This window comes from Fukomys damarensis, unplaced genomic scaffold (assembly GCF_012274545.1).
Source record: "Fukomys damarensis isolate Sample0158 unplaced genomic scaffold, DMR_v1.0_HiC HiC_scaffold_37, whole genome shotgun sequence".
Taxonomy (NCBI): Eukaryota; Metazoa; Chordata; class Mammalia; order Rodentia; family Bathyergidae; genus Fukomys; species Fukomys damarensis.
Genome location: NW_022900949.1, coordinates 32,235,911 through 32,262,194, shown reverse-complemented (window position 1 = coordinate 32,262,194; position 26,284 = coordinate 32,235,911). Strand labels below are relative to the sequence as shown.

At 43.7% G+C, this 26,284-nt stretch overlaps 1 protein-coding gene across 1 annotated transcript in view; it reads left to right on the top strand.

Moving 5' to 3' along the window:
• Positions 1–26,284, top strand: part of Txnrd3 (thioredoxin reductase 3) — a gene marked incomplete at its 5' end in the record, with an annotated part of 45,511 nt that overhangs the window by 13,478 nt on the left and 5,749 nt on the right. The window contains 8 exons of the mRNA XM_010636352.1: positions 1,293–1,408; positions 2,127–2,352; positions 3,460–3,552; positions 7,249–7,325; positions 7,858–8,014; positions 11,029–11,136; positions 18,324–18,419; positions 20,598–20,732. Of these exons, the coding sequence (XP_010634654.1) occupies positions 1,293–1,408; positions 2,127–2,352; positions 3,460–3,552; positions 7,249–7,325; positions 7,858–8,014; positions 11,029–11,136; positions 18,324–18,419; positions 20,598–20,732 (1,008 nt within the window). The remainder of the gene's footprint in view (positions 1–1,292; positions 1,409–2,126; positions 2,353–3,459; positions 3,553–7,248; positions 7,326–7,857; positions 8,015–11,028; positions 11,137–18,323; positions 18,420–20,597; positions 20,733–26,284) is intronic.

The following is a 26,284-nucleotide window of genomic DNA, read 5'->3' as shown; positions in this document are numbered from 1 at the left end:
ACACGTGTGTACATACAGCACATGACTGCACAGACTTGATTACACATGGCTGCTAATGTCAAGATGTTGCATTTTAAAGAACTTTTAAAGTTGTCTTGATTTTACTTCCATCTTAAAACACAGTGTTTAGACTAAAGATCAAAATGACTCAGAATTTTAGTAGTAGAATCCTTTTTTTAAGAGAGCCTTACTAAAACTCCAATACCTATTGTTTATAAAAGCATTGATAAAAGCAACTAGAATCTGAACTTGTTTATGCTTACACATTATAAGATCAATACATAAGGAAAGTGAGGTCATTTGATGAACGTAACATTTTTTAAATTGGAGTTATGAAAGACAGCTATTGTCCTCGCTTCTGGTATGTCATAGTTTGGTAATATCGTGGGAGGTGATCTTGACAAGGTTTTAAGTAATTTTGTAGTCAGCTGTTTGCTCAGCTGAGGAAGAGGTGAGGAGTCCGTGTGGAGCTGTGCCTTTAAGGCCTCAATGGGTCAGCTTAAATAACACCCCCCCAAGAGACACAGTGGAACTATGACCTAATCTTACTCCTCAGACAGTAACGCTCCTGGACAGACCATGGAACAGCCGGTCACGCCCCACCCGCCCTGCCTTGTCTGTCCAGTTGCTCAGCTGGACGCTGGTACTTCCCCGCCCCCAGCCTGCACTGGCTTGGCTCTTTTGGGGCCCTCCTAAGCAGACCCCTTCTCCAGGCTGCCCAGCCCTCCCTATCCCACCGATCAGCTTTGGACATGGCTGGTGTTTGAATTATTTATGTAAATATCTATTTTGAACTATTCATATAGTTGCAGAATACCAACAATCATCGCCACTTCCCCATAATCTGCATTTCTAGGATGGCGTGACAAGGCCTTCACATCTGGCTATAGTCTGTTTCCTTTCACAGGCAACACAACCCTGGTTTCCATCACTTCTGGCCACCTGCTTATTCCTGTACCCTGATTCCTTGTAGGCTGATGTATGCAACGCTCTCTCATCCCCAGCTTCCTTCTTCCCCAGTCATCTCCCTTCTCTCAGCTCCACGCCTTCTGTGAAGCCACCTTGACTGGCTTTCTAGACCGCTACCTCCACCCTGCTGTGGGGCTTTGCTTGCCATTTGGTAAAGATCTCTATTTTTTGCGGTGGTGCTTATTACATTGTGTGATAAGTTTTGCACACCTGTGATCAGTGTCAAATGAGAAGCCCCGAAAGTGTGGTAAACTGTTTTTCCACAGCGTCTGATACTCTCTAGTGTTTGTGGAATAAGTGAAGTTTGCTTTTCTTTTTTCAAGGCAACCAATAGAAAAGGACAGGAAACTTTTTACACTGCTGCAAAATTTGTCATAGCGACAGGGGAAAGGCCACGGTATTTAGGAATCCCAGGAGATAAAGAATACTGTGTTACCAGGTAAGATTAAAGAGAGTGTTTTAACTTTAATCAATGCATTATGTTTATTTCCACTTATTTTCTCCCTTCCTTGTTGTATAGAAGATTTGAATTGATGACAAATAAAAGTACAATGCAAGAAGTAACAAAGTTCAAGTAAGACAGAGAAAGTAAGGTTAAGTAAATAATGTGAGGGGTGAAATTTATGTACAAAAATATGCTCTGTTTCCAGATAGTTGCTGTAAATGGCCTGGGAATGTGCTAAATTTCCTCACGGTCAAAGAGAAGTAAATACAGTTAGCCTTCAGGTTAAGTGTCCCAGCATCAAGATGAGATTTCATGCAATTTTCCTGGGGTGGCCAAAAGCTATTGCTCAGTCAGCCACACTGACCTGCAAAGCTCCTGAGCAGCCCATGGTAATACAGGGCCTCTTCCCCACACACCACACTCACACACCTGCAAACTGCCATTTTGCTGATCAGTGGAGTCTAATGTTTTCAATTTTATTTACCCAATTTCTTCGTATCTAAGTTGACTGTGTAAAAGGTGCATGTCCTTCTGCACGTTCTGTCCACAGTAGACTCCATGATGAACTTCTAAGGTCAGTGGCCTTTTAGTGTTTCTTCGTTTATGTACCAAACTGCAGTTCTGCCAATAAAAGATCATTATACACTGAAACCTAGACAACTCATTTAATTTTCATTGCCTAGGTAATCCGTTTTTCATTTTTGTTTTTCAGCGATGATCTTTTTTCTCTGCCGTACTGCCCTGGGAAAACATTAGTAGTGGGCGCGTCTTATGTGGCCCTGGAATGCTCAGGGTTTCTCACGGGCTTTGGCTTAGATATCACGGTAATGGTGCGCTCTGTCCTTCTTCGTGGCTTTGATCAAGAGATGGCCGAGAAAGTGGGTTCCTACATGGAACAGCATGGTGTCAAGTTCTTAAGAAAATTTATACCTGTGATGGTGAGACCAAATGGAATTAGGAATTCCTTTTGCTTTCTTTCTCTTTAATTTCTCATTTTGCCCCTCCTTGCCACATTGCATTAGATAAACTACTTTATCTAGTAGTGTTAAAGGTCTCATACCCACCCCAATCTGTGGAATTGGCCTCCTTTGTCCCCACCCCCAACACTGGAGATGTCCTTGCTCTTTTCAGCCTTTTCTGACATTTTCAAGGACATCCCATCCTTAGCTGTCATCTTTTCCCTTTTCTCATTAGAATGTCTCAATGTTAAATAATTCCTCTATTCCCTTCTCACCAGTGCCCCACTTTTCTTTTCTCCTTTATGAAAACAAACCTCACCGTGCTTTGCCTGCTTTCTTGCTGACTCTCAGCTGCTTCCGTCTCTCCACCCACTGGAAGCCGCAGGTCAGGAAATCCAGCGTCTCTGCCTTTGATGTCCTGGGCTTCATAGCAGAGAGAGACACTGGCACTCAGATCCAGAGCCCCAGTCAGACGTCTCTCCTGGTCCCCACTCATTCCTAACAACTGCTGCTGCTTCAGTCTCTTGTGAACGTTACAAATTTAATATTACGAAGACAAAACTATTTTCTTTTTTTTTTCTTAAATTAATTTTATTGGTACATTTTAGATATACATAATTATAAAATTCCTCATAGGGGATTTGTACCTGTAATGATATATCTTGATTCTTCTTTTTCACCTCCCTTCCCTCCCTTCAACTCCTCTTTCCCTCCTTATTTACAAAGCTTTGTTTCCATTTTTTCAAAACTGTACTTTCTACTAGATATGTTCCTCAGCTCATCTTTCTGCCCCATCTCAGAACTCGATGAATGATACACAGTCTATGCAAGGTATTAAGGCAACACCTAGGAAGCCTCCCTTCATTTCTCCTTTGATTCAGCCTCCAGTCCCAGCCAATCCATTCATTCACTTCTGCCTCCACATCATAGTGTGTGACAGTTCTCTTCTCTCCTTCTGCCAGGTCCAAAGTCCCTGGCACCCTGTGCACCACCACACACACACAATACACACGTGCGCCCTTTGGCCCTTGGCCCATTTGCTTTTCGTCACTTAGATGGCACTGTCGCACCATTTATCCTTATTAGATTCAACAGTTGGAGAAAGGTTCTCCTGGGAAGCTGAAGGTATCCGCTAAATCCACGGAGGGAGCAGAAACGATTGAAGATGTGTATAACACAGTAAGTATTTCTTTTACAAGTAGGTAAGTAGGTGGACATACAAATGGACAGAGATTGAACCTATGGGAAAATTGTGTGAGGATTATTTTGATACTTTATAAAGGTGTAATAAGCATACAGGGTGCTTGTGTGCAGACACTGGGTTCTCAGTGATGAAGGAAGAACATCCTGGTAGAGTACACGTATGAATAACTGCACGTAAAATAAGCCTGTGAAGCACAAGTACTCAAGTGTTATTGGTGCTGGCTTCTGAGGAATTGGATATTTTATACATATGTTCATTTGAGAATTTTTGCAGTAAGTATTGAGTATATTTATAATTTTAAAAACAATGCATTTCTTTTTTTTTTAAACTGGGGATGGAACCTAGGGCCTTGCTCACACTAGGCAAGTGCTCTCACCGCTGAGTTATACCCCAGCCTTTTTTATTTTGAGACAGGGTCTCATTCTACCACCCAGGCCGACCTTCAACTTGCTGTCCTCCACTTCAGCTTCCAGAGTTGCTGGGGTCATAGCTATGCACCACTGTGCTCAGCTGCAACTGTTCTTTTTTAAAAACAAACAATACAAAAATCTTGAAACAGCGTGAATAGACTGGGACAATTTAATTGCCAGCATCTTTTTTGTAGTTATTTGGCAGAAACTATATACTTATTTTTATATACTCTTTATACATATATTTTTCCCTTAAAAAGAATAAATGTTATGTGGAGGATCAAAAATACATTATACCCTTCCCCTACCCGTAATAAAGGAAAAGAAAAAAATGTGAGATAATGAAAAGATGGAAATGTTTGTAGATGGGGAGGGGAGGAGAGGGTGAAGGGAGGGCAGGGACAAGGGGATAAAATGAGAACCAAGACTTGTCAAGTAGAGGTACAAGATCCTAACAATGAATGTAACTGTACTGTATCCCTAAAATGTACCAATAAACTCAATTAAAGCTGAAAAAAAATACATTATAAAAAGGGCAGGGGATTTAGCTCAGTGGTTCTGCTGCCTGCCTCACAAGCACAAGGTCCCAAGTTCAATCCCCAGTAAAACAACAACAACAACAAAAAAAAAATTTTAAAAACCCAACCCTGTTGAGATTTTGATTAGAATTGCAGTGATGTATGGATTGGTTGGAAACTGCTGACTTCTTTGCAGTTTCTGGTCTTTCATTCTTTTTGCTTATGATTCCCACCAGTTAGTCATTATCACTCTAGAGATGACGAGAACATCTTTTACATTTATTCCTGGTCATCCATGTAATTATAGATAGTTACAAATGGTATTATTTGAAAAATATTGTCTTCAACGGTTGCTGGTGTGTAGAAAAGCTGAATATTGTGCTGTTAGTAGTCAGTAGTTTGCTAAACTCCTATTTAATCATTTATAGATTATTTTGGATTTCCTCTGCGCATTCATGTTATTCATGCAAATAATGGCAGTTCTGTGTCCTCCTTTCTGCTGTAATTCTTGTTTTCTTGCCTAAGCACACTAGCTAGGACCTCCTGCACAGTGTTGAGAAGCGATGGCGGTAGTAAGCTCTCCTGTCTTGTTCACAGGGTTAAAGGGGAGTTTACTGTGTTTTCGTTTTCAAGAGTAGTATTCTCTCTAGGGTTTTAGTGGATGACCAGTTAGGGAAATTCTTTTCTAATTTTTGTTTGCTAAGTGGGTTTTTGTTTGTTTTGTTTCATTTCTCTTGAGATTATAAATGGATGTGCAGTTGAAGCAATGTTTCTTTTGAGTTATTGATGATCATTTTTTCTTTATTATATCAATGTGTTAATACCATACTGATTTTACAATACTCAGTCAACTTTATATCCCTGGTATAAACCCAACTTGGTTATGTTAGATTTAGTTACTTAGATTATTTATGAATCCTATTGGCTTTAATTTTCCTCTCACACACTCTTCTGGTGTTAAGTATCAAGGTTGTTCTTACTCATGAAGGAAGCTGAGATTATGTTTCTTCTGTTTTATTTTCTGGCATTATCTATGCAATATTAAAATTCATTTTTTTGTTTGTTAGAATTGACTGATGTAATCATCTAGGCCTAGAATTTTCTGTGGAGATATATTTAAGCAATGAGTCAACTTCTCTAATGATCAAAGGAGATTTAACATTTTCTATTTTTTTCTTGTGTTATTAATATATTAATAACATATAATATATTAATAAACATATATTAATATGTTTTTCTAGGACTTAGTCCATTTCACTTAAATTTTCAAATACATCACTATAAAGTTATTCATAATATCTAACTTTGCAAGTTATTTATTTTTGCAAAGAGGAATAATCTCAAAGTACCAAATGCACCGATCTCGGATGTCTGGTCAGCCAGCTCTGACACATGCACATCCTCACGCAGTCCCCACTCCCTCAGAGGCAGCAGCACATGTCTCTCTTTGCCCCTTCCCAGTCCCCAGCCCCAAGCATCCTGTTCTGATTCCACCCCCATGGACTGGTGTTGCTCATCCTCACCATCGCGTAAGCAGAACTGGACGGTCTGTGACCCTCAGTGTCTGGCTTCTTCTATTCAGGTGGATTTTTTTAGTATTCATCTATACTGTCCTGAGCATCAAGAGTTCTTTAACCTTAACCAGAGAAGCCATTTGGGACTGGAGTTTATTATAGAACTTTGTAAATTACGAATTCAGTTTCATTAATAGATAAAGGCTATGTTGGTTTGCTAGGGCTGTGCTAAGGTTTGGGTCTTAAATGTCCTCCCTGAAAGCCTATATATGAACCACTTAGTCCCCAGCTTGAGAGGTGGCAGAACTTGTAGGATCTAAGGCCTAATGGTAGGAAGCTAGGTGTGCCCTTGAAAGGGATACTGGGACCTGGGACCATTCCCATCTCTTTATGTTTCCGGGCTACCCCGAGGTAAACAGGCCTTCCCCACCATGCTCCCCATCAGGTACTGTGGCCCCACAGGAACAAGTGATGGGCCACATGGCTATGGACTGATACTGTCCTTGGCTTACAGACAGCTGCCTTTGTGTGTGTCCTCTCACAGTTGCCAATGCCTGAGTGTCAGATTACTTATCCTGGGTGAGGACTATGCTTGTTAGTTTCCCATCTTTATAACAGAAAAGCTGAGGGAATCATCTTCAGAAGAGGAAAGGGTTGTTGTGGCTCATAGTCTTGGCCCAGCTGCTCTTGGTGCTGTGGATTGGCAGCGATCATGGCAGGAGAAGCTGTTCAACTCACAGCAGCTGGGAAGCAAAAGAGAGGAAGGGAGACTGGGGTCCCACAGTGGCCCTGGAGGGCAGCTAGTGGACCCTACCTCTCAAAGTTTCTACCTCCTCCTATAGCATCACTGCCTGGGACCAGGCCAGTTGCAGAAGACCTTTTGGAGGATTCCAAACCATAGTGACCTCATCTGGCCTTAATTCCACTTTACACTTTATAGGCCCTGTCCCCAAACTCTGTCACAGTCTCATGCCCTGTGCGTTGGAGCTTCAACATATAAATTTTGAAGGACACAGATCAGCTCCTAACAGGCTTATTCAGACCTTTGTGTGTAGGATTGATAAGTTGTATTTTTCAAGGACTCTGTCACCTACACTGTCAAACTTACTGGCACAATTTGCCCTTAATATTTAATTATCACCCTTTTAATGTCTGAAAGATCTCTGGCGGCGTCCCCTCTTTTGCTCCTAAGGGGAGTGATTTGTGTTTTTCTATTTCTGTAAATGCAGGTTTTGTTAGCAGTTGGTCGTGACTCCTGTACGAGGAACATAGGCTTGGAGAAGATTGGTGTCAGCATCAGTGAGAGGTCGGTGTGGCGGGGGAGGCTGCACTGCACAAGGCAGGGTTTTCTGCACATTGTCTCAGAAGTTCTCACTTCTCTGCAAGACACAACATTTTAATGCTCTCAGTCAATCTCGCAATAAATTCTATGCCAACACTGCAGTCAACCAGTCAATCAGTAACTCTGTGTGCCTTAAAGAGCTCATACATTCAACAGAGATTTTTAAAAATGGTTGTGCTAGTGTGTTCACTTACTATGTGTGAATAGTTGTGTCTTTGGTCAGGCAAGGAGAAAATTCCAAAGCTGCAAGGTGACTAGGGAGTGGAAGGGAGCTGAGTTCATCCCAGGCAGCCAAGAAGTGTGCATGGTTTCACCAGACAAAGGTTTTCTGTTGGAGCTGCAGAAAGCCTTGTTGTCTTAACCATTGATTTGATAGGTTAATGATAACCCAAGGTGTTTGAATTCTTTAGACTAAGGTCTTTAGTCTTTTGGAGAACTGTTCACCGCTAGTACAGTTGGTCATGTTATACCTTTTTCTTTTTCTAAACCCTACTAGGAATGGCAAAATACCAGTCAATGATGTGGAGCAGACCAATGTCCCCCATGTCTATGCTATTGGGGACATTTTGGAGGGCAAGCCAGAGCTCACTCCAGTCGCCATACAGGCAGGCAAGCTACTAGCTCGCCGACTCTTTGGGGCCTCTTTAGAGAAGGTAAGCCTCTTAATATTGTTGCTAGGTGATTGTGAGCATAGGCACATGTTTGTGTGTATGTGTGTGCGAGTGTGTGTATGTGTGTGTATTCGTGTGCTGCTGGGGATTAAACTGCAGGCCTCATCTGTGCTAAGCAGGTGCTGTATCAGTGAGGTATACTCCCAGCCCTGAGATGATAATATCTTGATTAAAATTATGATATAAAAAAATCAGTACCAACAACACTGTGTTCTTGTTTTCCAAGTAAAGGGTTTGTCAGAGGTATAATTTGCATTTGACTTGCCATTTACTCATTATTGCAAGCAATAATGGGTTTCTACTGTGGACAAGATGTTATATGGGGTGATAGATGATCCTATGGCTCTAGCCCCAGGGCAATTCCAGTGGTGGGGGCCCCAAGTTGAACAGGCACAGAGGATGAGAAGATGAAACATAATTGCATGCTGGGGAGTGCCGTCAGCCAGTTGTTTTAGGGCCAGGGAAAGGGCAATTGGCTTCTAATTGAAAGGATGGAAAAGTGGCCAGTTGCATGTGACAGAGTGGAAGGCAGGCTTGGCACAGCTTGCAGGCCTGGCCTCTGTGCCTGCTCAGTGTGTGTACTTGGCAGCCAGTGGCCTTTCAAGACTTGGGTGTCATCATCTGCGAGGCTGGCGGTTTGCCTCAGATGATTACTACTTTACATATTCTTGGATCCAGTGCTTGGAATGGGCTCTGTAGGTTGAGCTCAGCAGTGAGAGAGCAGAGGACGTTCCTGGTTGGTGGGTGACTCAGGTCTCAGCAAGGAGGTGCAGTATGCTAGGCTGTGCCGAGGACTGAGCACTGTCTTGGAAGTGTCCCCCGAGGAGCTGATGCTCCAGGGGCACCGAGAACACCAGTGAGTTGGCAAGTGGGGGATGTCTGAGAAGGCCCTGCTAGCATTCACTGGAACATGAGGAGTACTGTGCCCCCAAGGAGGAGCCACCCCCTTCATTATGCTTTGGGTGTTTTGAGGTGAAAGAGATAGTAGGTGTGGAGAAAGTGTTTTGGGAGAAAGGGTGAAAGTTAAGCAATTTTCTGCTGATTTTTCTTCATTGATATGAGAGGAGAGAAAGCATAGACTTGGGCTCAGCAGCCAATCGGTCAGCAGGGCGGTGAGGAACCCAGGGCCCAAGGCAAGTCGGACACTGGTGCGACTTGCTCAGACGTTGATTTGTCAGCTTTGCCTCCCTGTGACAAAAGATTTGAGGTCATCAACTTAGAAGAAGAAAAGGTTTGTTTTGATTTCTGGTTTCAGTCACTGGGTCCATGGGCCTGTGGAGAGAGGTAGCATACATGGTGGGGGATGAGAAATGACAGCTACTCACCTCTTGGAGGTCCAGGGAGCAACAAGAGATGAAGGGTAAGAAAAGGTTTGTTTTGATTTCTGGTTTCAGTCACTGGGTCCATGGGCCTGTGGAGAGAGGTAGCATACATGGTGGGGGATGAGAAATGACAGCTACTCACCTCTTGGAGGTCCAGGGAGCAACAAGAGATGAAGGGCCTGAATCCTAGGGTTCCCCTCAAGGTCATGCCCCCCAGTGACCTAATTTTCTTTCTTTTTTTGGGGGGGGGGTACCGGGGATCGAACTCAGGACCTTGTGCTTATGAGGCAGGCGGTGACACCACTGAGCTAAAACAGGCCCACTGCTAAAGGGTCCACCCTCAGCAGCACCACTGGCTCCTATACATGGGCCTTTGGCTGACATTTCTGATCCAAGCCACAATAGCCATGTAGGATAGAAGGAAAATAGGCGCCTGGCCTACCATGGCCTGCACATGGGCCAGGGCAGCATGGGAAGAGCGCACGTGAGTTAACGACCCGAGGCTGATGGGGAAGCTACTCTGGTCCAGCAATCCCTTCCTAGATTTAGGGGTACCTGGTAGTGTGTTGTTTCTCTTTGGGGTGACAAACATGGCAGCTTGAGGGAGTTCATCCTTAGAGCCACAGCATTCATAGGCAGAATCACACAGATTTGGGCAGATCCAATCCCGTCAGCAGGGGTGGGGTGAAGACACAGTTCCAGAAGCAGTGTTGTCCTTTGAAGGGCTGTGGTGGGCACCCCCCCACACCTCTCGTGGTGTCACCACTAGAATTATCTAGGAGCCCCTTTCCCTCAGGTTGGCCTCTCCTCCAGGCCACTTGTAGTCCCACTTGCTCTCCTGCGGGAAGGGCTGCATGAACCTCGGAGCCAGTCTTCATGCCATGTCCATTTTGCCCTGACTCCATCTGATGGGGATCTGGTATCTTAAGATGCACTCTGCACCTTACACCCATGAGCCATCTCCTCTCATGGGAGGGGACAGAACTCAGCTGCGTGCCTGCATGGCCTCTCTGTTCACAATGGCACATGGAGAGTGGAATGGCCCAGGTAGCTCCATGGCTCATGCAGCCCTGCCTGGGGGAGAGCAAGTGGGACCACAAGTGACCTGGAAGAGGAGCCAACCTGAGGGACAGGGACCTCTAGACAGTTTCCAGTGACATGGCAGAACTCACGGTCACCAGGAAGTACTCCGGGAGGGCAAAGCCCAGACCAGCAGGATGGAAAGAAACGTTTTTGGAGATTCCCTGGGGCAACAGGACCTCCACCTCACCCCTACCTCCCGGATTTCAGCTTGTAGAGTCTGGACTTGGGAGAGCCGGTCCCTGGTGTTGATAGCTGGCCAGCGCCTGGCCCTGGCCTTGAGTACGGGGCAGTATAACTGAAAATGTCTCAGAGATTAATGATGTTGGGCCGGGTGTGGTGGTGCACACCTGTAATCCCTGCACTTAGAAGCCTGAGGAAGATTACCATGAGTTCATGAATTTGAGGTCAGCTTGAGCTACATAGTGAAACCCTAACTTAAAATAGCAAAAAGAAAAAAAGAAATTAGTGATATTGTAAGAGTCAGTTACACTGCACTGTACTCATTTGCTTTTTCTTTTATAAATATTTTTTGTGGATTTTTGCTGCAAAAGGTGTCACAAAATAAGAAAAATGTACTTTCTTATCTTTCAGTGTGATTATATTAATGTTCCAACCATAGTTTTTACCCCTCTGGAATATGGTTGCTGTGGATTATCTGAAGAGAAAGCTATTGAAGTCTATAAAAAAGAGAATCTGGAAGTAAGTTTGTGTTTTATTGTTGCCTTTTTAAGAATTACCCTTCTCATCAACTATTTCTCTTTGCAATCTTTTCTTAGGTCATCATTTTGCAAGTTTAATTGAAGAAATCATATTCTTATTTTAGGACAATTAGAAATTAATTTGAACTGTCTCTGTAGCAAACTAATAATAAGATTGCAGTCAGGGCAGAGGAAAGTAGAATGTCCGTAAGTTAGGACTTTGAGTTAGGAGGATCTATCTACTTGAGCAAGCTTGGGCCCAAGGAAGCAGAGCATCAGTTTAAGATCTTTAGGAATGTTGGGGTAGAAATGGATCCCAGCTAGGAAGAAGTAGAACTAGAGATTGAAAGGTGAGCTCACATTTTCTCTGACTTCTGGGGTTCATGAATCTGTGCATACATCTAGTTCATTCTTCTGTCTCTGCAGTGGATTTGATCAGCCAAAATATGGCCTTTCTTCTGCTTGCACATTTGTCCCGGAGCACTGGTCTTCAGGCACCTGGGCTCAGTGCTTTTCAGTTTTAGCTGGATGGCATGGGCTGGGTACCCTTCATTGCACTGGTGGCCAGCATCCTGTCACATCAGTGTGGCTCCAGGAGCCTGCACTGGTGATAGGCCCAGGGTGGCTGAGGTGGCAGCCCCCGGGGTGGTCTTCTGCTTTAGGCTATTCAGGTTCCCAAAGAGATGTCCTCTGCCCTGACCCTGTCCAATGTAGTAACCTCAAAAATAGCTTTTTACATCATACTTTGGTGGGTATTTTGGCCTTTTTCTGCTCACCCTCCCAACATAGAAGGAGAAATAAAGAGTTTGACAGTTATTATGTTTGATATTTTTATTTTTTAAGATGCTCAAGTTACAGTTTATTAAATCATACAGTATGAAATCAAGGAAGACATGAGGTGAGTTACCATACTTAGACTAGGTAACAAAGGGGAGGACCACACCACCTGAGTCTCTTATCCGAAGTTCACGGATCCTGTCTCTATCTGTGCTACATCAGGTGTCCCAACTGTTGATGTGATTTGAGTTGTGTGGCAGTGTCCAAAGCCACTGTGTTGGAGCTGTGGTATTGGGTAGAACCCTGTGGCCTGCAGGGAGGGCCTGATGGAGAGGCTTGTGCATTTCAGTGAACTTCCTTGTTTCTGGAGGTGCCAGACACTACCGTCCTGCAGCACTCATGTTCATGGTGTGGTTTGGTGTTGCCAGGGTGGCCGATAAAGACCCTGTCCTCCCACACAGAGTCTGTGCTCTTCAACTACCGATCTCTGCTTCTGATTCCAGAGAGGCCAACACAGAGGCTGCCACTCTTTGAGCTCTCAGAAGCTAAAGTGACAGTACTTGGGCTACTACCACCCCATGGGAGTTGGGCACATGAAGAAATCTTTGTCAGGCTATTGGCTGACCACAGAGAAAAAGAGCAAGATCCTCAGCAGCCACACACAACAATGAATGTATACTTTGCAAATGATTCTGAAAAATTCACACACAACACTGGTCCTCGACAAGCAAAGCTGAGCATTCCCTCAAGAGGGCATGTGTGACTTCCAGAGCTGCTGCATCCTGTCACCCAGCTGTTTAGCTCTCCATGAACAGCAGCAGAATCAGTGTATTAGTTTGCTCGGGCTGCCCAAACCACAAACTAATCAAGTGGTCTCCTCCCAGAGGGAGCCCAAATGTTGAAATTTTTAGTGAAAGACATTATATCAACTGCCTTAAATATGTTCAGTGAGCTATAGGAAACTATAGGCAAAGAACTAAAGGAATCAAGAGAACAATAAATGAACAAAACAAGAATATCAGTAAAGGGATAGAAATGACAAAAAACAATCAAACTCGGGCAAAAACTGTAACAATCAAAAAACTCAAAAGAAGGGTATCTTAGTGACTTTTCTCATTGCTGAGGCAAAATACTTGACCCTCAAATTTAGAGGAGGAAAGGTTTAATGTAGCTCACAGTTTGTAGATGTTTCAAATCATAGTTGGCTGGCTCTAAGTTGGATGGCATGGCAAAGGGGAATTGCAGTGAAGAAATAGTTCATAGTGGGCAGAAGGCAGCAAAGTAGCAAAGAAGCAGCAATCCACAAGCAATGACCCTCTTTCTGTCCCTGATACCTTATCCAGGCTACTTACCCTTAGGGTGGATAACATACTCAAGGTGGGGCACCCTTAATCCTAGCATCACACCATGAATCAGTCACAGCATTATATCCTTGACTCCACCCTCACACATCCTAGATCCAGCCACCTCCAAAAAAGACTCACCTATGACTACATGAGGTTTGGGGGGACATCTAGATGCAAGTCATAACAAAGGGCTTAAAAACCCATTGGAAGAGGCTGAAAAAGGATCAGCAAATTTGGAGATAAGGCAATGGAGCTGATCCAGTCTGAGGAACAGAGGAAAAAAGGATAAAGAAAAGTGGAAAGAGTCTGAGAGACCCAGGGGACACCAGAAAGCACCAGTGTGCACATGGTTGGGTCCCTGAAGGTGAAGAGAGAAGAGAGGGGGGCAGGAAAAGATTCAAATTAGTAAAATCATGTGTAAATACCAAATAGTTTCCCTGGTGTGAATATTCTGCAACAATGCATAAGATTCTAATAAGATTACTGACATTTAGAAATTTGAAGAAAGGAGCTAAAGGTGTAGGGAAGGTGTGATGCGTAGGGGAAGAACAAAAAGGGAAAAGAAAAAAATGTGAGAGAATGAAAAGATGAAAATAAAGTGTTTGTAGATGGGGAGGGGAGGAGGGGGTGAAGGGAGGGCAGAGGTAAGGGGAAAAAATGAGAATCAAGACTTGCCATGTAGAGGTACATGATCCCAACAATGAATGTAACTGTACTGTATCCCTAAAATGTACCAATAAACTCAATTAAAGCTGAAAAACAAAACAAAACAAAACAAAACAAAAAAACTCTTAATAAAATGGCCCAATTCTATAGTACATTTACATCATAAAGACCAGAATGCGAAAAATAAAATCAGTGCCCAAAAACAAAAAAAAAATAATGGCAAGAACACCCACAATTAATAAGAATCATGAACTCACTTACCCAGACAGCTCAGTGAGTACCAGGCCAGATGAACTCAGAGACCCACAGGGTTGCATGCTACAGGCCAACTGTCAGACTCCAGATACAGATTTTTGAGAGCAACAGAACAGCTGGTTTTTCATAAACCATAAATCATGCAGGCCAGACGGCAATGGGATAATATATTTAAGGTCTGGAGAGAAGAAATTGTCACCCCAAAATTCTTTATTCAGCCTTGAGAAATGAAGGGGAAATGAAAACATACCCAGAAAAACAAAGGTGGAGAGAGTTCAGTACCCACAGAACTGCCCTAAAGAAACACTAGAGTCCACTTGAGGCCCAGATAAACACAGCAGACAGCGACTGGAAGGTGCAAGAGACAGGAGCTCTCATGACACTGGCATCACACAGAAATGCAAAAGCCAGAGGTTTTGTCCTTTTGGTTTCCTTGGTAACTACTCTCCTTTACCTATATGATTTAAAAGGCAATGGGCCAGGGATTTAGCTCAGTGCTTCCGCTGCCTGCCTCACAAGCACAAGGACCCAAGTTCAATCCTCGTGTACCAAAAATAAAAATTTTAAAAGGCAAAAAAATTAAAGCAATAACTATAAATCTATGTTAATGAGCATATATTGTATGTAGATATAATCTGCAACAAGAATGTAGAGGGCTGAGGAGCAGAGATGTTGAAACTAAATTAATGTCATTCATACAGGATTACCACAAATTTAGAAGGATGATTATAATCCCCAAGGAAACCATGGGTGAAAGTAACTTTAAATATATACAGAAAAGGAAAGAAGAAGGGAATACAATATGGTACACTCCAAAAAGTAGGAATAAGTGTAGTAAGGGAGAAATTGAGCAACAAAATAGCTTTTTGTTACTATTTACATCTGTTTCTCTTTCCTTTTGTGCAGAGTGAATCTGTTTAAACAACATACAGATGAATCCTGATTTTTTAAAATCAAATGTGTTCAGAAAGCCTAATTAATTTACATTTACTGTGATTACTGATAAAGATTTACCTCTTTAAGGACTCCATCCAAAAATAACTATATTCAGAGCTATTTGGAGTAGATTTCAATAAATGAACTTGGTAGTGTGAGACACAGTTGAGTCCATAGCAGGACTAATAAGTGAATTTGCAAAATTGCAGGCTGTAAAGTTGACATACAAGGCAGTTGTGTTTTTATACATTTGCAATGAACTGTCCAAAAACAAGTGAAAAAATGATTGAATTTTTAATGGCATCAAAAAGAATAAAGTACTTAGTAATAACTTTAATCAAGGTGGTGAAGATATATATACACTGAAACTTAAAAACGACTGCTCAAAAAAGTTAAACCTAAATAAATGGAAAATATCTTGTCTTCATGGATTAGAAACTTAAATGTTAAAATACAGAACTAATTTAGGGTTAGGACTTAGAAAATTAAGTCTGTGACAAAACAAAATACTTTTTAACGCCATAGAAAATAAAAATGTACATGAGAGTAAAGCAATCATAGTTTACTGTATGACTCAGTTTTTCAAAACTTTTTACTGTTTTTCAAAAGTAGCTTTATTGAGGATGTTATTTATTTATTTATTTATTGGTACCAGGGATTGAACTCGGGTCCTTGCTTGGGCTTCCAGGGGGCTGCTCAGGCCTTGGTTTCAGAGTTCTGGGTTTCAGAACTGGGGAAAATAGATTTGTTTTAAGCTGAAAGTTTGTGGTGATTATTTAGGGCAGCCTTGGAAAGTTAGTACACTGTCCTAGTGGTATCCCATAGTGGTTTTGGTGTTTATTTCCCTATGACTAATGAATGTTGTTGAGCGTCTTACCATCTGCTTACTGGCCATTTGCATATCATCCTTGGAGAAATGTCATTAGGTCCTTTGTCCTCTTTAAAAATTGAGTTATTTTCCTTACATTTTTGTTGACTTTATTTATTTATTTTATTTTTTCCAGTGCCGAGGATTGAACTCAGGACCTGTGCTTGCCAGGCAGGCACCGGCACCACTGAGCTAAATCCCTGGCTATTTTCCTTTTTAATTGTTGACTTGTTAAAGTTCCTTTGCACACGTGTGTGTGGTGGTAGGGTTTGAACCCAAGATCTTGCACATGCTAAGCTCACTCTCCACCAAGTCACATTCCCATCCCAGGCTCTAAGGGGTCTTTGTGAATATCCCACGCACAAGTTCCTTTATCAAGCACGTTTTACAAAATATTTCCCAAGCTCGACATTGTCTTTTCACACTCTTGATGGTGTGCTTTAAGACACAAAAGTTTTTAGTCTTGAAGTACAATTTATCATTTTCATGACTTGTTTCTTGGCTGTCACATTTAAGAAACCAATGGCTAATCTGAAGCTAAGAAGGTACGTGTTTGTCTTCTGCGAGTGTTAGACATAGCCTTACCTCTTAGGTTTGGGTCTACGGCACCGTTCGTCTTTGTATATCATGGGACTATGTGAGGTTGGGAAAGAGCTACTCTTTTGAGTATGGCTTTCCACTGGTCTCTGAGTAGCTTTATGGAGTAAAGGAAACCCTGGGATTGTGTAGCTGGGAATATAACTGTGCTGAGACAGGAAGGGTGTTGAGAGGCTGATGCAGGCCAGGGAAGACAGATGGCTAGATCCTCCCCTTCCAGGGAGGCAAGTTAATAAACAAAGCCTAAAACAGGAAGTCGGGTGGAAACATATTTTTTTTTACATGAAGATAAACACAAAAATACAAGAATTGGATATGGGAGCCTCTGGGTAGGTTGAAGTGCTCAGAGGCAGAGATCATTGTCTTGCATAAAAGCTTTGAAAATAATGTCTAATTATTGTGCAGAACTTGCCAAAAATTAAAACAGTAAAAAATTATGAGCAGTAACTGGAAGACTGAGTGAAGAGAGTGGTAAGGGAGACAGCCCACCCAACGGAAGATTTATGACGCAGTCACAGCCATTACAGTTGTGCGGTGGAGGCACACGGGATAACACGAAGTCCAGAGCTGATCCGAATGATCACAGGATGGAATGCAGGAGCTGCTGTTGGTCAGTGGGAAAGGACAGCTCGACTACTGGAAGCTGTTGGAATAAGCGGGAGCAGGTTAAGCCGAGAACAGCTGGCTCTACACCTCACACCTGCTTTGAAGCAGGAGGCCAAAGGCTCAGTAGTGTCCTCAAAGTTAGAAAACAAGGCAGTGAGGGGAGATGGGAGGAGAGACAGGAGGAAGTCGGAGCACCCCTCCTTACTGTGCAGCAGGAACTCAGAGGAGAGCCTCACTGCTTCCAGAACCATACTGGAAGACTTTCTTTAACCTGAGAGGGGAATCTTTAGGGAATTGTGGAAAAGGAACATTTGTCTTCTCTTCCTAACAGTCAGAGGCTAAAAAGTTAGTATTCAAATGGGTGGAAGAGTTTCTCTTCTGTTAAATACAAGAACAATCTTTGTTACAAGGAAGTGTGCCCTGTTTTACCTTTTCAGTAACAGTGTCATCTTAGCTGTCACCAAACTTCCTCCCTAACCTGAAATGACTGTGTCCGGCTGGGATCGTGAGCGGTTTCAATCCACCTGCTGTGTATTACAGCTCCCAAATATACTTCTCTGTCACCAAGCATGGTTCACCGCCTTCTGTGTGGAGGGAGCGGTTGAGGGGGCGACCCGGGAGAACATCGTCATCCTGAGCAGGTGGAGGGGTGCACTGCGGTTGGGGTCCTCCACTGGCTGGGACTCGGCAGAAACATGTGGTGCACAGTCCCCGCTTCTGGGTGGCTCGAGTCACATGCTCCGCCTCTGAATGGCAGGCACAGTTGTCACAGCCGCTCTTCCTCCACTTGGAGTGGCTGTGTATCCTGCAGGCTGCGGCTCAGTCTTCACACCTTCAGCCCCCGCCCCTCCGGTCTAGTGTGCAGCAGTACTCTGTAAATGTTCAGAAATTGAATTAGGTCACGAGGGTTGTTTTTTGTACTGATGGCCAAGTGAGACCAAGCCAGGGCACTTGCGCAGGTGACATTTCAGGAGCTGTGGCTCAGATGCTCCCATCCCAGACCTCAAGTCAGCACCGTGGGCCTTTAAATCCCTGCAGGTTGTGTGAAGACCGCTGTCTTTGCAGGATGAAAGCACAGCAAGGAGCAGTCTTTGTGGATGTTAACCTTGGCCTTTCTTTCCCTCTTCTCCTGACCAGGTGTATCACACCTTGTTCTGGCCACTTGAATGGATGGTGGCTGGCAGAGACAACAACACTTGCTGCGCAAAGATCATCTGCAACAAGCTCGACAGCGTATGTAACATGGCTGCAGTCCTGTGTGTGCATTTACTTATATTTGGTGCTGAGTCTGGAAGCCAGAGCTTTGAATGTGCTAGGGAAGTGCTTTACCATGGAGCCACACCCCCAGCCCGACATATTGCAAATTAGAAAAAAAAGGTAGCCCTTGTTGGTAGGATTTGGAGTTCTGTCCTCTCGTCAGTGTTCTCAGGGAATGCATGCGCAGAGGCCCTCGGGCGGGCCGTCTTCAGGCCGATGGATATGTCCCTGGATGTTGACTCCACCGCAGGGTGATTCAGGCTGGATGCTTAGGGCAGGATGAGCATGGAGCTTGGGGTTGTCACCCAGTGCGGTGCCAGGTGTGTGTGCATGTGCGTGTGTGGTGGAAGCAGCTGGAGCTGTGTGGAAGCCCTTGGAAGATGCTCACTGAGTGGACCCCATTAGAGCAGCAGAGGGGGTGGTGACAGCTGTCCCTGAGGTGTGGGGACAGTGCCAGTGAGCCCCCTCCCAAGGCAGCTGGAAGTATGGCTTCGTGAAGAACTCCGGTGTATACAGACCATAGTGGAAAACCTAGTTTTTCTGTCTAAGGGTTTGCAATCTGGGGCTGGGTGGTGGAGCACCTGCCTGGCATGCATGTGGCCACAGGTCAGGCATGAAAACATTAGTATGCATAATGCACACAGCCAGGGTCGTGAGGACGAAACGAGATGGTGTCTCTGTGGGACTTGGTCCCGGGGAGCTGTACTTGTCCTCAGGGCAGTGATGGGGAGGCTGGTCTCAGTGGCTCTGACATGCTGCCCTATAGGAAAGGCTGGCTGCCCTCTCCCTGGGATCCTGGATGATGCCTACATTCTGATTCTTTGGGGAGAAGTCACAGGAGGCTGATGTTATGGCAGTGGTGGGAAGCCTACCTGCCTTTCTTCCTTCTTTGCTTTTTTTTTGGTACTGGGGATCGAACTTGGGACCTTGCATTTATGAAGCAGGCAGCAGAACCACTGAGCTGAATCCCCAGCCCCTTCCTTGCTTTTTCTTTCTTACCTTCCTTTCTCTCTCTCTCTCTCTCTCTGTCTCTCTCTCTCTGTCTCTCTCTCTCTCTCTCTTTTAAGACAGGATGGTCTCAAACTCACACCGATCCTCCTGCTTCAGCCTCCTGAATGCTGGGGTTACAGGCGTGCACCACTGTGCCTGCGGGGGCAGCCAGTTTGAAAGGAGTAGGGAAAGGCTGCCATCCACACTCCTGCCCTCTTGCCCTGAGAAGGTGGCTGAAAGGGACCTGCTGGGATGAGACCTGTAACCTCTTCAAGAGGTGATGGCCGTGGCTGCTAGCCAGGCAGTGCTCAGAGCCTATCCCTTCTGCCCCTCTGCTCTGTCCCCTGCCACCCCTCTGCTCACTCTCAGCTCCCACTAGGTCCCCAAGTTGTGACCTCAGACTTGCCACCAGCCACCAGAGAGAGGCAGAGTGCCCTGTCTCTCTTCTCCATCCAAGATTGTTTCCTGCCTGCTTTGCTTCCTTTCATCCTCCCTCCCCTCCCCCATCTTTTCTTCATGGGCTGGGACTTGAACCTGGGGCTTCACCTATGTGAGACAAGCTCCCTGCCCTGAGCCACACCCCCCACCAAAAGTATCCCTTCTTGGGTGTCACCCCCATATTTGTGATATGGAAACAATTTTAACTCTGCTGTGTGGAAAAAACTGCATACTTCCCGGGCAGAGCCCTGCCTTTGTTTTCAGTTTCCCGTGGAATCCTCACAGACGCCCCCTCCCAGTTTGCTGCACAGTGCAGCCCAGAATCCAACCCCACAGCCACCAGTGTCCCTGGGAGCTGCACTTCCACCCTGACGCCTTGGGATTATTCCGGTGTTGGACTTTAATTCAGAGTTACTGTGTTGTTGTTTCGCACTATCCCACATAATTCAGAAATTTACATCACCCTAATGAACTCCTTTATGCAGTGGGGAAATTGCTTGTTCTAGTAAATTTGAGTGCAAATTAACTCTGGCTGTGCATTTACTGGCTCATTTAACAGATTCCTGCCGTGGCTCACTCTCCTGGTAATATTCTCTGCTCACTTTCACGTTGGAGTTTTCCTTTCCTGAAGGAGAGGCTGTAAATCTTCACGGGCACTTGCAAGGGGGTGGGTTTCTCTTCAGACTGATAACCCACCAGATTCTCTGTTGTGTCCCTTCATTAAAGGATCGTGTGTTAGGGTTTCATGTTCTTGGACCAAATGCTGGCGAGATCACCCAAGGGTTTGCAGCAGCAATGAAATGTGGGCTCACAAAACAGCTGCTCGATGACACTGTTGGAATCCACCCTACGTGTGGAGAGGTAGGGAACAGGAGGTTTCTTCCCTTGGCTTCCGTTGGTGGTGTTTGAAAAAGCCATTATAAAGTGCATGTTAGAAAGACTTTTTATTAGTAGCAGTTATTTTATTTTTTGAGACAAAGTCTCGCTATGTAGTTCAGGCTGAATTCACTATGTAGCAGTCCTCCTGCATCAGCCTCCTGAGTGCTAGGATCACACTGTGCGCCACCACGCCTGGCTGTTTTGTATGTGTGTATATGCATGTGTATTAAGAGTAGGAAATATTTATTGAGGGAAAGAAAGCTGCTGTCTTAAGAGACAAAAGGGGGTCCAGAAAGTGAGTTGCCCGCTCACCCTAATTTTCACAGATGTTTTATACAGCAGAGCCATGTGGTGAGGCGCGTACAAAGTGGGACAAAACTGTAAACCCAATGGAAAATTACAAGATGGGCATGAGGTGGGGCAAAACCATCACCAACCAATAAGATTACAAGTATAGTCACCCAGGTAATATTGATTAAATGGTGGTCTAATGGGGAGGAAGTCATATAGCAAGGATATACAAAGATTTTCAGTAAGAGTGGGGGTCAGAGATATTTCTGGGAAAGACTGGGTTAAGAACTTGGCCCCCCACCCAGGTGACTGAAACCTATTTAGAATATCAATCACTGCTATTTATTCCCAGGGAAGCCCAAAGATATAGCAGTTTCTCTCCTTTTACAGTTCTGGCCACAGTGAATGTGTCTTCATTGTCCTCCATGTTGGCTCCTTGCTGTATCGGCTCCTTGAGGCAGGCCCTGTCTAAGTGCATTCCCCCCTATGAAGAAGTACCCCTGACTGCTGTGAGGGGGGAGAGGGCGAAGACAGCTGGGTCATAGTTGTGATCAACGGTTACAGTTACTCTACAGAGGGTCTATCTAAAGGCCTTCGGTAGGCACCTGGCATTGTCATGTTGGTAGCTGCATAGCTTTTAAATCTGGAGGAGACAAAGCCAAAGAAGCAGTTAAGAATGCATGGGCCAAATTATAGGGTCAGCAGGACTGCTATGAATATAACCAACAAAGAGGATAAGGAGAAGGTCCAGGGGACTTCAGAATCCAACACAGAAGTCATGAGCTGTTTACAAGGTCGATCTGGTGGATCCCAGTAAGAGTCTAGCACATTTGTCATTGGTTCCACTTGTATAACCATTTGGAGTTTGGCAGCCTCTAGGCAAGAATAAATAAAACTTTTAAGAAATTAGAGTATGCATAATCTAATCATGAGCGCACTAGAATGAAAGGGCAGGTTGGGGAGAAAGTCACACTTAGAAATTGAACCTGCTGGTCTTAGATTGTTTCACTGATAGAGGTTATCTGTAAGTCTCATACTTTGTCAAAAGTCTCTAGTTTTAGCTCTAAGATAAGAGACAATTTGAAGAATAAATTTTGCTAAGAAATATAAAACTCTAGCTGAGCTCTTATAGATTTTACCATAGTTTTTTCCTAATGATCCATAGCCATGGTCAGCTACTAGTAGAGCTGAAAACTGCCAGAAAGGGTCCATGACTGGAGCCCCTTTTTAAATCTACCTTTATTACTATGGCATTATTTTATACCTCTTTTGGGGTTTCCTTTTCTGTTGGGTGTTTATGACTAAGTTAAAGGGAGACCTGTGTCAATCAACATGAACCTCTTGCTATCTATCAAGGTCATTTAAGTCTCAGGCATTACTTTGGAACCATGCATAGAGCCTCTCAGCTCCTCTTTCAGTGTCAGCCATCAGGATGGGTCATGGCCTTTCTTGACCATGTTGCTTTCAGGAAAGCATGGGAGACTTTTCCCTCATGGTGACCCACCTCTGGCACACAAGTATAATTGTCCTCTTGTGTCCTGCAATCTCCGTGCTCAGGAGATTGAGTGACTTACCATAGATGTAGGACCCTGTAGGAAAGGTTCCTTTGTGTCCTGGATCTTATAGACCTTGAGGGGCCAAGGCCAAAATCCTGGCTGTCCTCATAGCCCAGTTACCTTTCTAGTTCTGGTCTCCAAACTTTAGTGTTGAACACCCAGATGACAAGATCAGTGACATTAGTAGTGCAGTAGGAGCAGTGAGCTTAACTATTATAATTTTATCCGGACATTAAGCACTTTGAAATATAAAGTATAGTTAGGGGGCTGTCATTTCTTATCAACTATGGTTGTTCTAGTAGTTTAATCGCTGCAGAATGTTAACAGACAACAGTTAATAAATTATAGAAACCTAAGATCAAGAGCCACACATAGTATTTTAGCATGAGATTCATAATGACATTTCCTTTGTAACAATGTCCATCTTAGTATGGAATAATCTTTCAGTTAAATACCTCTATCTGATCACAAGACATTAAATGACATAAAGAAAACTCTTATTTGTTATCCTTTAGTAGGATGCCATCTGAGGAGAACCTATATTGGCCTATAAATGTTCCTTAGAAATTCATAATGTCTAACCTCTAATTTTAGTGTATGACACTGTTTCGACTATTTGGCAACTGAGCATCCCTAAGCATGGTGACACATATACATCACATAAGTTTTTAAGAAAACCATTGTTTGTAGTTATCTCATGCTAGTTTGACATGTATCTCTTATCACAAGTAGCTGGAGCACAAGAGAAAGGCAGATACCTGAGTCAAAAAGATCACTACCATAAATATCCTAGAAGACTTATACATCTAGAAGGCATGAATATATATACCATGAAATAATAATGAGTAGCAGTTACATGAAACCCTTTATCCTTTAATTTTGTCTTGCACCAAGAGCATTTTAAATAAAACCTTATTGTTTTCCCATAGAAAACTTAGCCATTTGACCATGACCAATGTATACATATCACAGTAATATCTTTAGCAATGTATTTCTCACAAGGCTATGGAAGTTATTGGGATCCTCTTTGGGAACAAAGTTGGAATAATTTTTTTCCAGGCAGCTGCTCCTTCATTTACCAAGGGGAGTATTGCCCAGTAGTTTTCCTAAGCCCAAGAGTCTTTATTTAGTTATCTTAACAAAATTTTAGATGATCTATGAGAGCCAGATCATAACAATTAACACATTATTTTGGCCAATGAAAGATTGAGTTATTATACATAGACAACAATATTACTGTATTTGTAAAACCAGTTGACATTATTTGGATAATCTGGCAAGCATAGGTTTATAACTATAAATAAGACTAGTCAGAACTTTGTAGATCAATTAACAGAGATCTCTTGTAATAAGAATCAAAAGGAATAAAAATCTTCTACACCTGTGGAAGCAAAAACAGTTTTAAGATGGGCCCTAAGGTAACAGTTTATCTGGCTGGAACACCCAGATACACGGCTTCTCTTGGTTGCTGATAGACACATACAACTTTTCTCTAAAGGGACAGACTGTTACAAGTAAATTTAACTTTCTCCAGTGGGGTCCACTCAGGCCAGGGTTGTATGTAGAAGAGACCAGGCGACACTGCTCGGAGCTGAGTATGAATTCTACACAGTGAGGGAGGAAGGCCTGCCCAGGCTCCGACCTGCTGTGCTGCAGATGTCTGCCTATGGCCGTCTTTTATTTTGAAAAGAAACAAAGGGAAAGAAGGCATCTCTGACTCTCCCTCTTGTTCTTTGCCCAATCATCTAAGGTGTCTCTTAGACTTTAACTTGTCCAGTGCCAGTGGTAGCAGACTAGAGGTACAAGGAAGTGGCCAGAGCACAAGCAAGAATTTTTTTAAATTTTTTTTTATTTTTTAGTACCGGGGATTGATCGCTGGCCCTTGTGCTTGCGAGGCAGGTGGCAAAACCACTGAGCTAAATCCCCAGCCCAAGAATTTCTTCTTAATGTAAAGAAAATCTCAGCATAAAGATGATTTTGACCATTTTCTCTCTTTTACAGTATGATTCTAATTGTGAGATAGCATCATTGTACTTTCTCTGTGTACTTGGCTTTAGGAGGTAGGCACAGCACACGAGGTTGTAGAGAAACACGAAATTGTTCCTTAATACATTCCATAGGACTGCGAGGTTCAGATATGGGTTCCTAATCTGAAATGAGAAACAAAGATGGCATCCCATAAGTCTATGCTTGATTCCTGTGTCCCCTAGGGCGTCCCCAAAGCTTTATTCTACTCCGGGGTAGGTAGCTACCATTTGGAGAGTGACCCAGAAAATAAAACTGTACTGGACTATCTACCCTTTACCAGCGCTCCATCTTATCTTCCTCAGGTAACTCATATCCTTACTCCAGGAAGTACTCTCAAAGCACAAGTTACCATTGACTTCAGCTATAACAATCATTTTTAGAGAAGTATTGTTAGCAAACCAAGAAATTCAAACCACTGCTTTCTAGTTCCTTGAAAGAGAGAGAGGAAAATAGGGCACTTTTCCTGCAAAAGAGTTCACCTCCAGAGATACTAAGTCAGAGATTCTGACCTGGGTAGAGATTCTCCTAGAGTAGAGAAAGCTCTGAGAAATTTCTGTTTTCTATCCAGTCATTTAGGCAACTTTTATTAGCAGCAAGGCAAGGCTACTCCTTTAAGATCCATTTTAAATTCACTAAGTATGGAGAGCACAGCCATATTGACCTGTGATTCACCCAAGCAGTGTGGACATACCATCACCCATAGCAACAGGCTAGTTCAGCTGGTGGTCTGATCTGTTGCCTAGCAGATGTAACCCATAATAGTTGTTATTGTTTCCTTCTAGAATGTGTGGGCGGTACTCTCGCTCACGTGCAGCTGGAGAGTATAAAAGGAAAAGGTTCTGTAATAAAGCAAGCAAGGAACATGAGAAGAAAAGTGCCTCCCGTCTCTCTGTCCTCGTCCTTTCAGGTTTAGGACCTGCTGGCAGGATCCTGACGTCGCGGCTCACGACAAGTGGCACCCGAACAGGGACCTGAAAGTTGATGAGGATATGCAATCCCGGACCCAGGTCGAAGGCAGCGATGGTGCTCCGGAGGACTGACCGCTGTGCTTGATCCTCGCAGTAAGTCTACCGTTCACTTCGCGAAGAAAAAGTAAAAGAAGATAAGAAAAAGTGAAAGAAGGTAAAAAGAAAAAAGTGAAAGAAGGTAGAGAGTGTCAAGTCCGTTGGGAAGATTTTATAAGTTAGAAATTGTTAATTATGGGACAATCAGAATCCAGAAATTATCTAGCAAATTCAATTCAGAGCCTATTGAAGGCACAAGGAGTAACAGTTGAGAGGGCACGATTAGAGGCCTTTGTTATGATTCTGGACACAGTTTGTCCATGGCTATGTGATAAGGCAGAAATAAATGCTGAAGTATGAGAGAAACCAGTTGAATGAAACCCTTATGGCTGAGCCCAATTGTTTTCCAGAAGGTACTCCTTTTTATTGGGCTTTGTTAAACGCAGCTCTCAGGACCCCAACCAAAAAGGAAATCTTGGAAGCCTTAGACGAGGTGCATGAAGGGTTAGAACAAATTAGAGAGGAGCGCTCTCACACTTCAGAGCTATAGAGACAACATGGCGGCAGCTGCAGCACCAAGTCTTTCGGAAGCTCCTCTTTCGGTTTCTTCTTGCTGTCTTTATCCTGCGCTGCCCGCCTCTGCACTTCCTCTTTC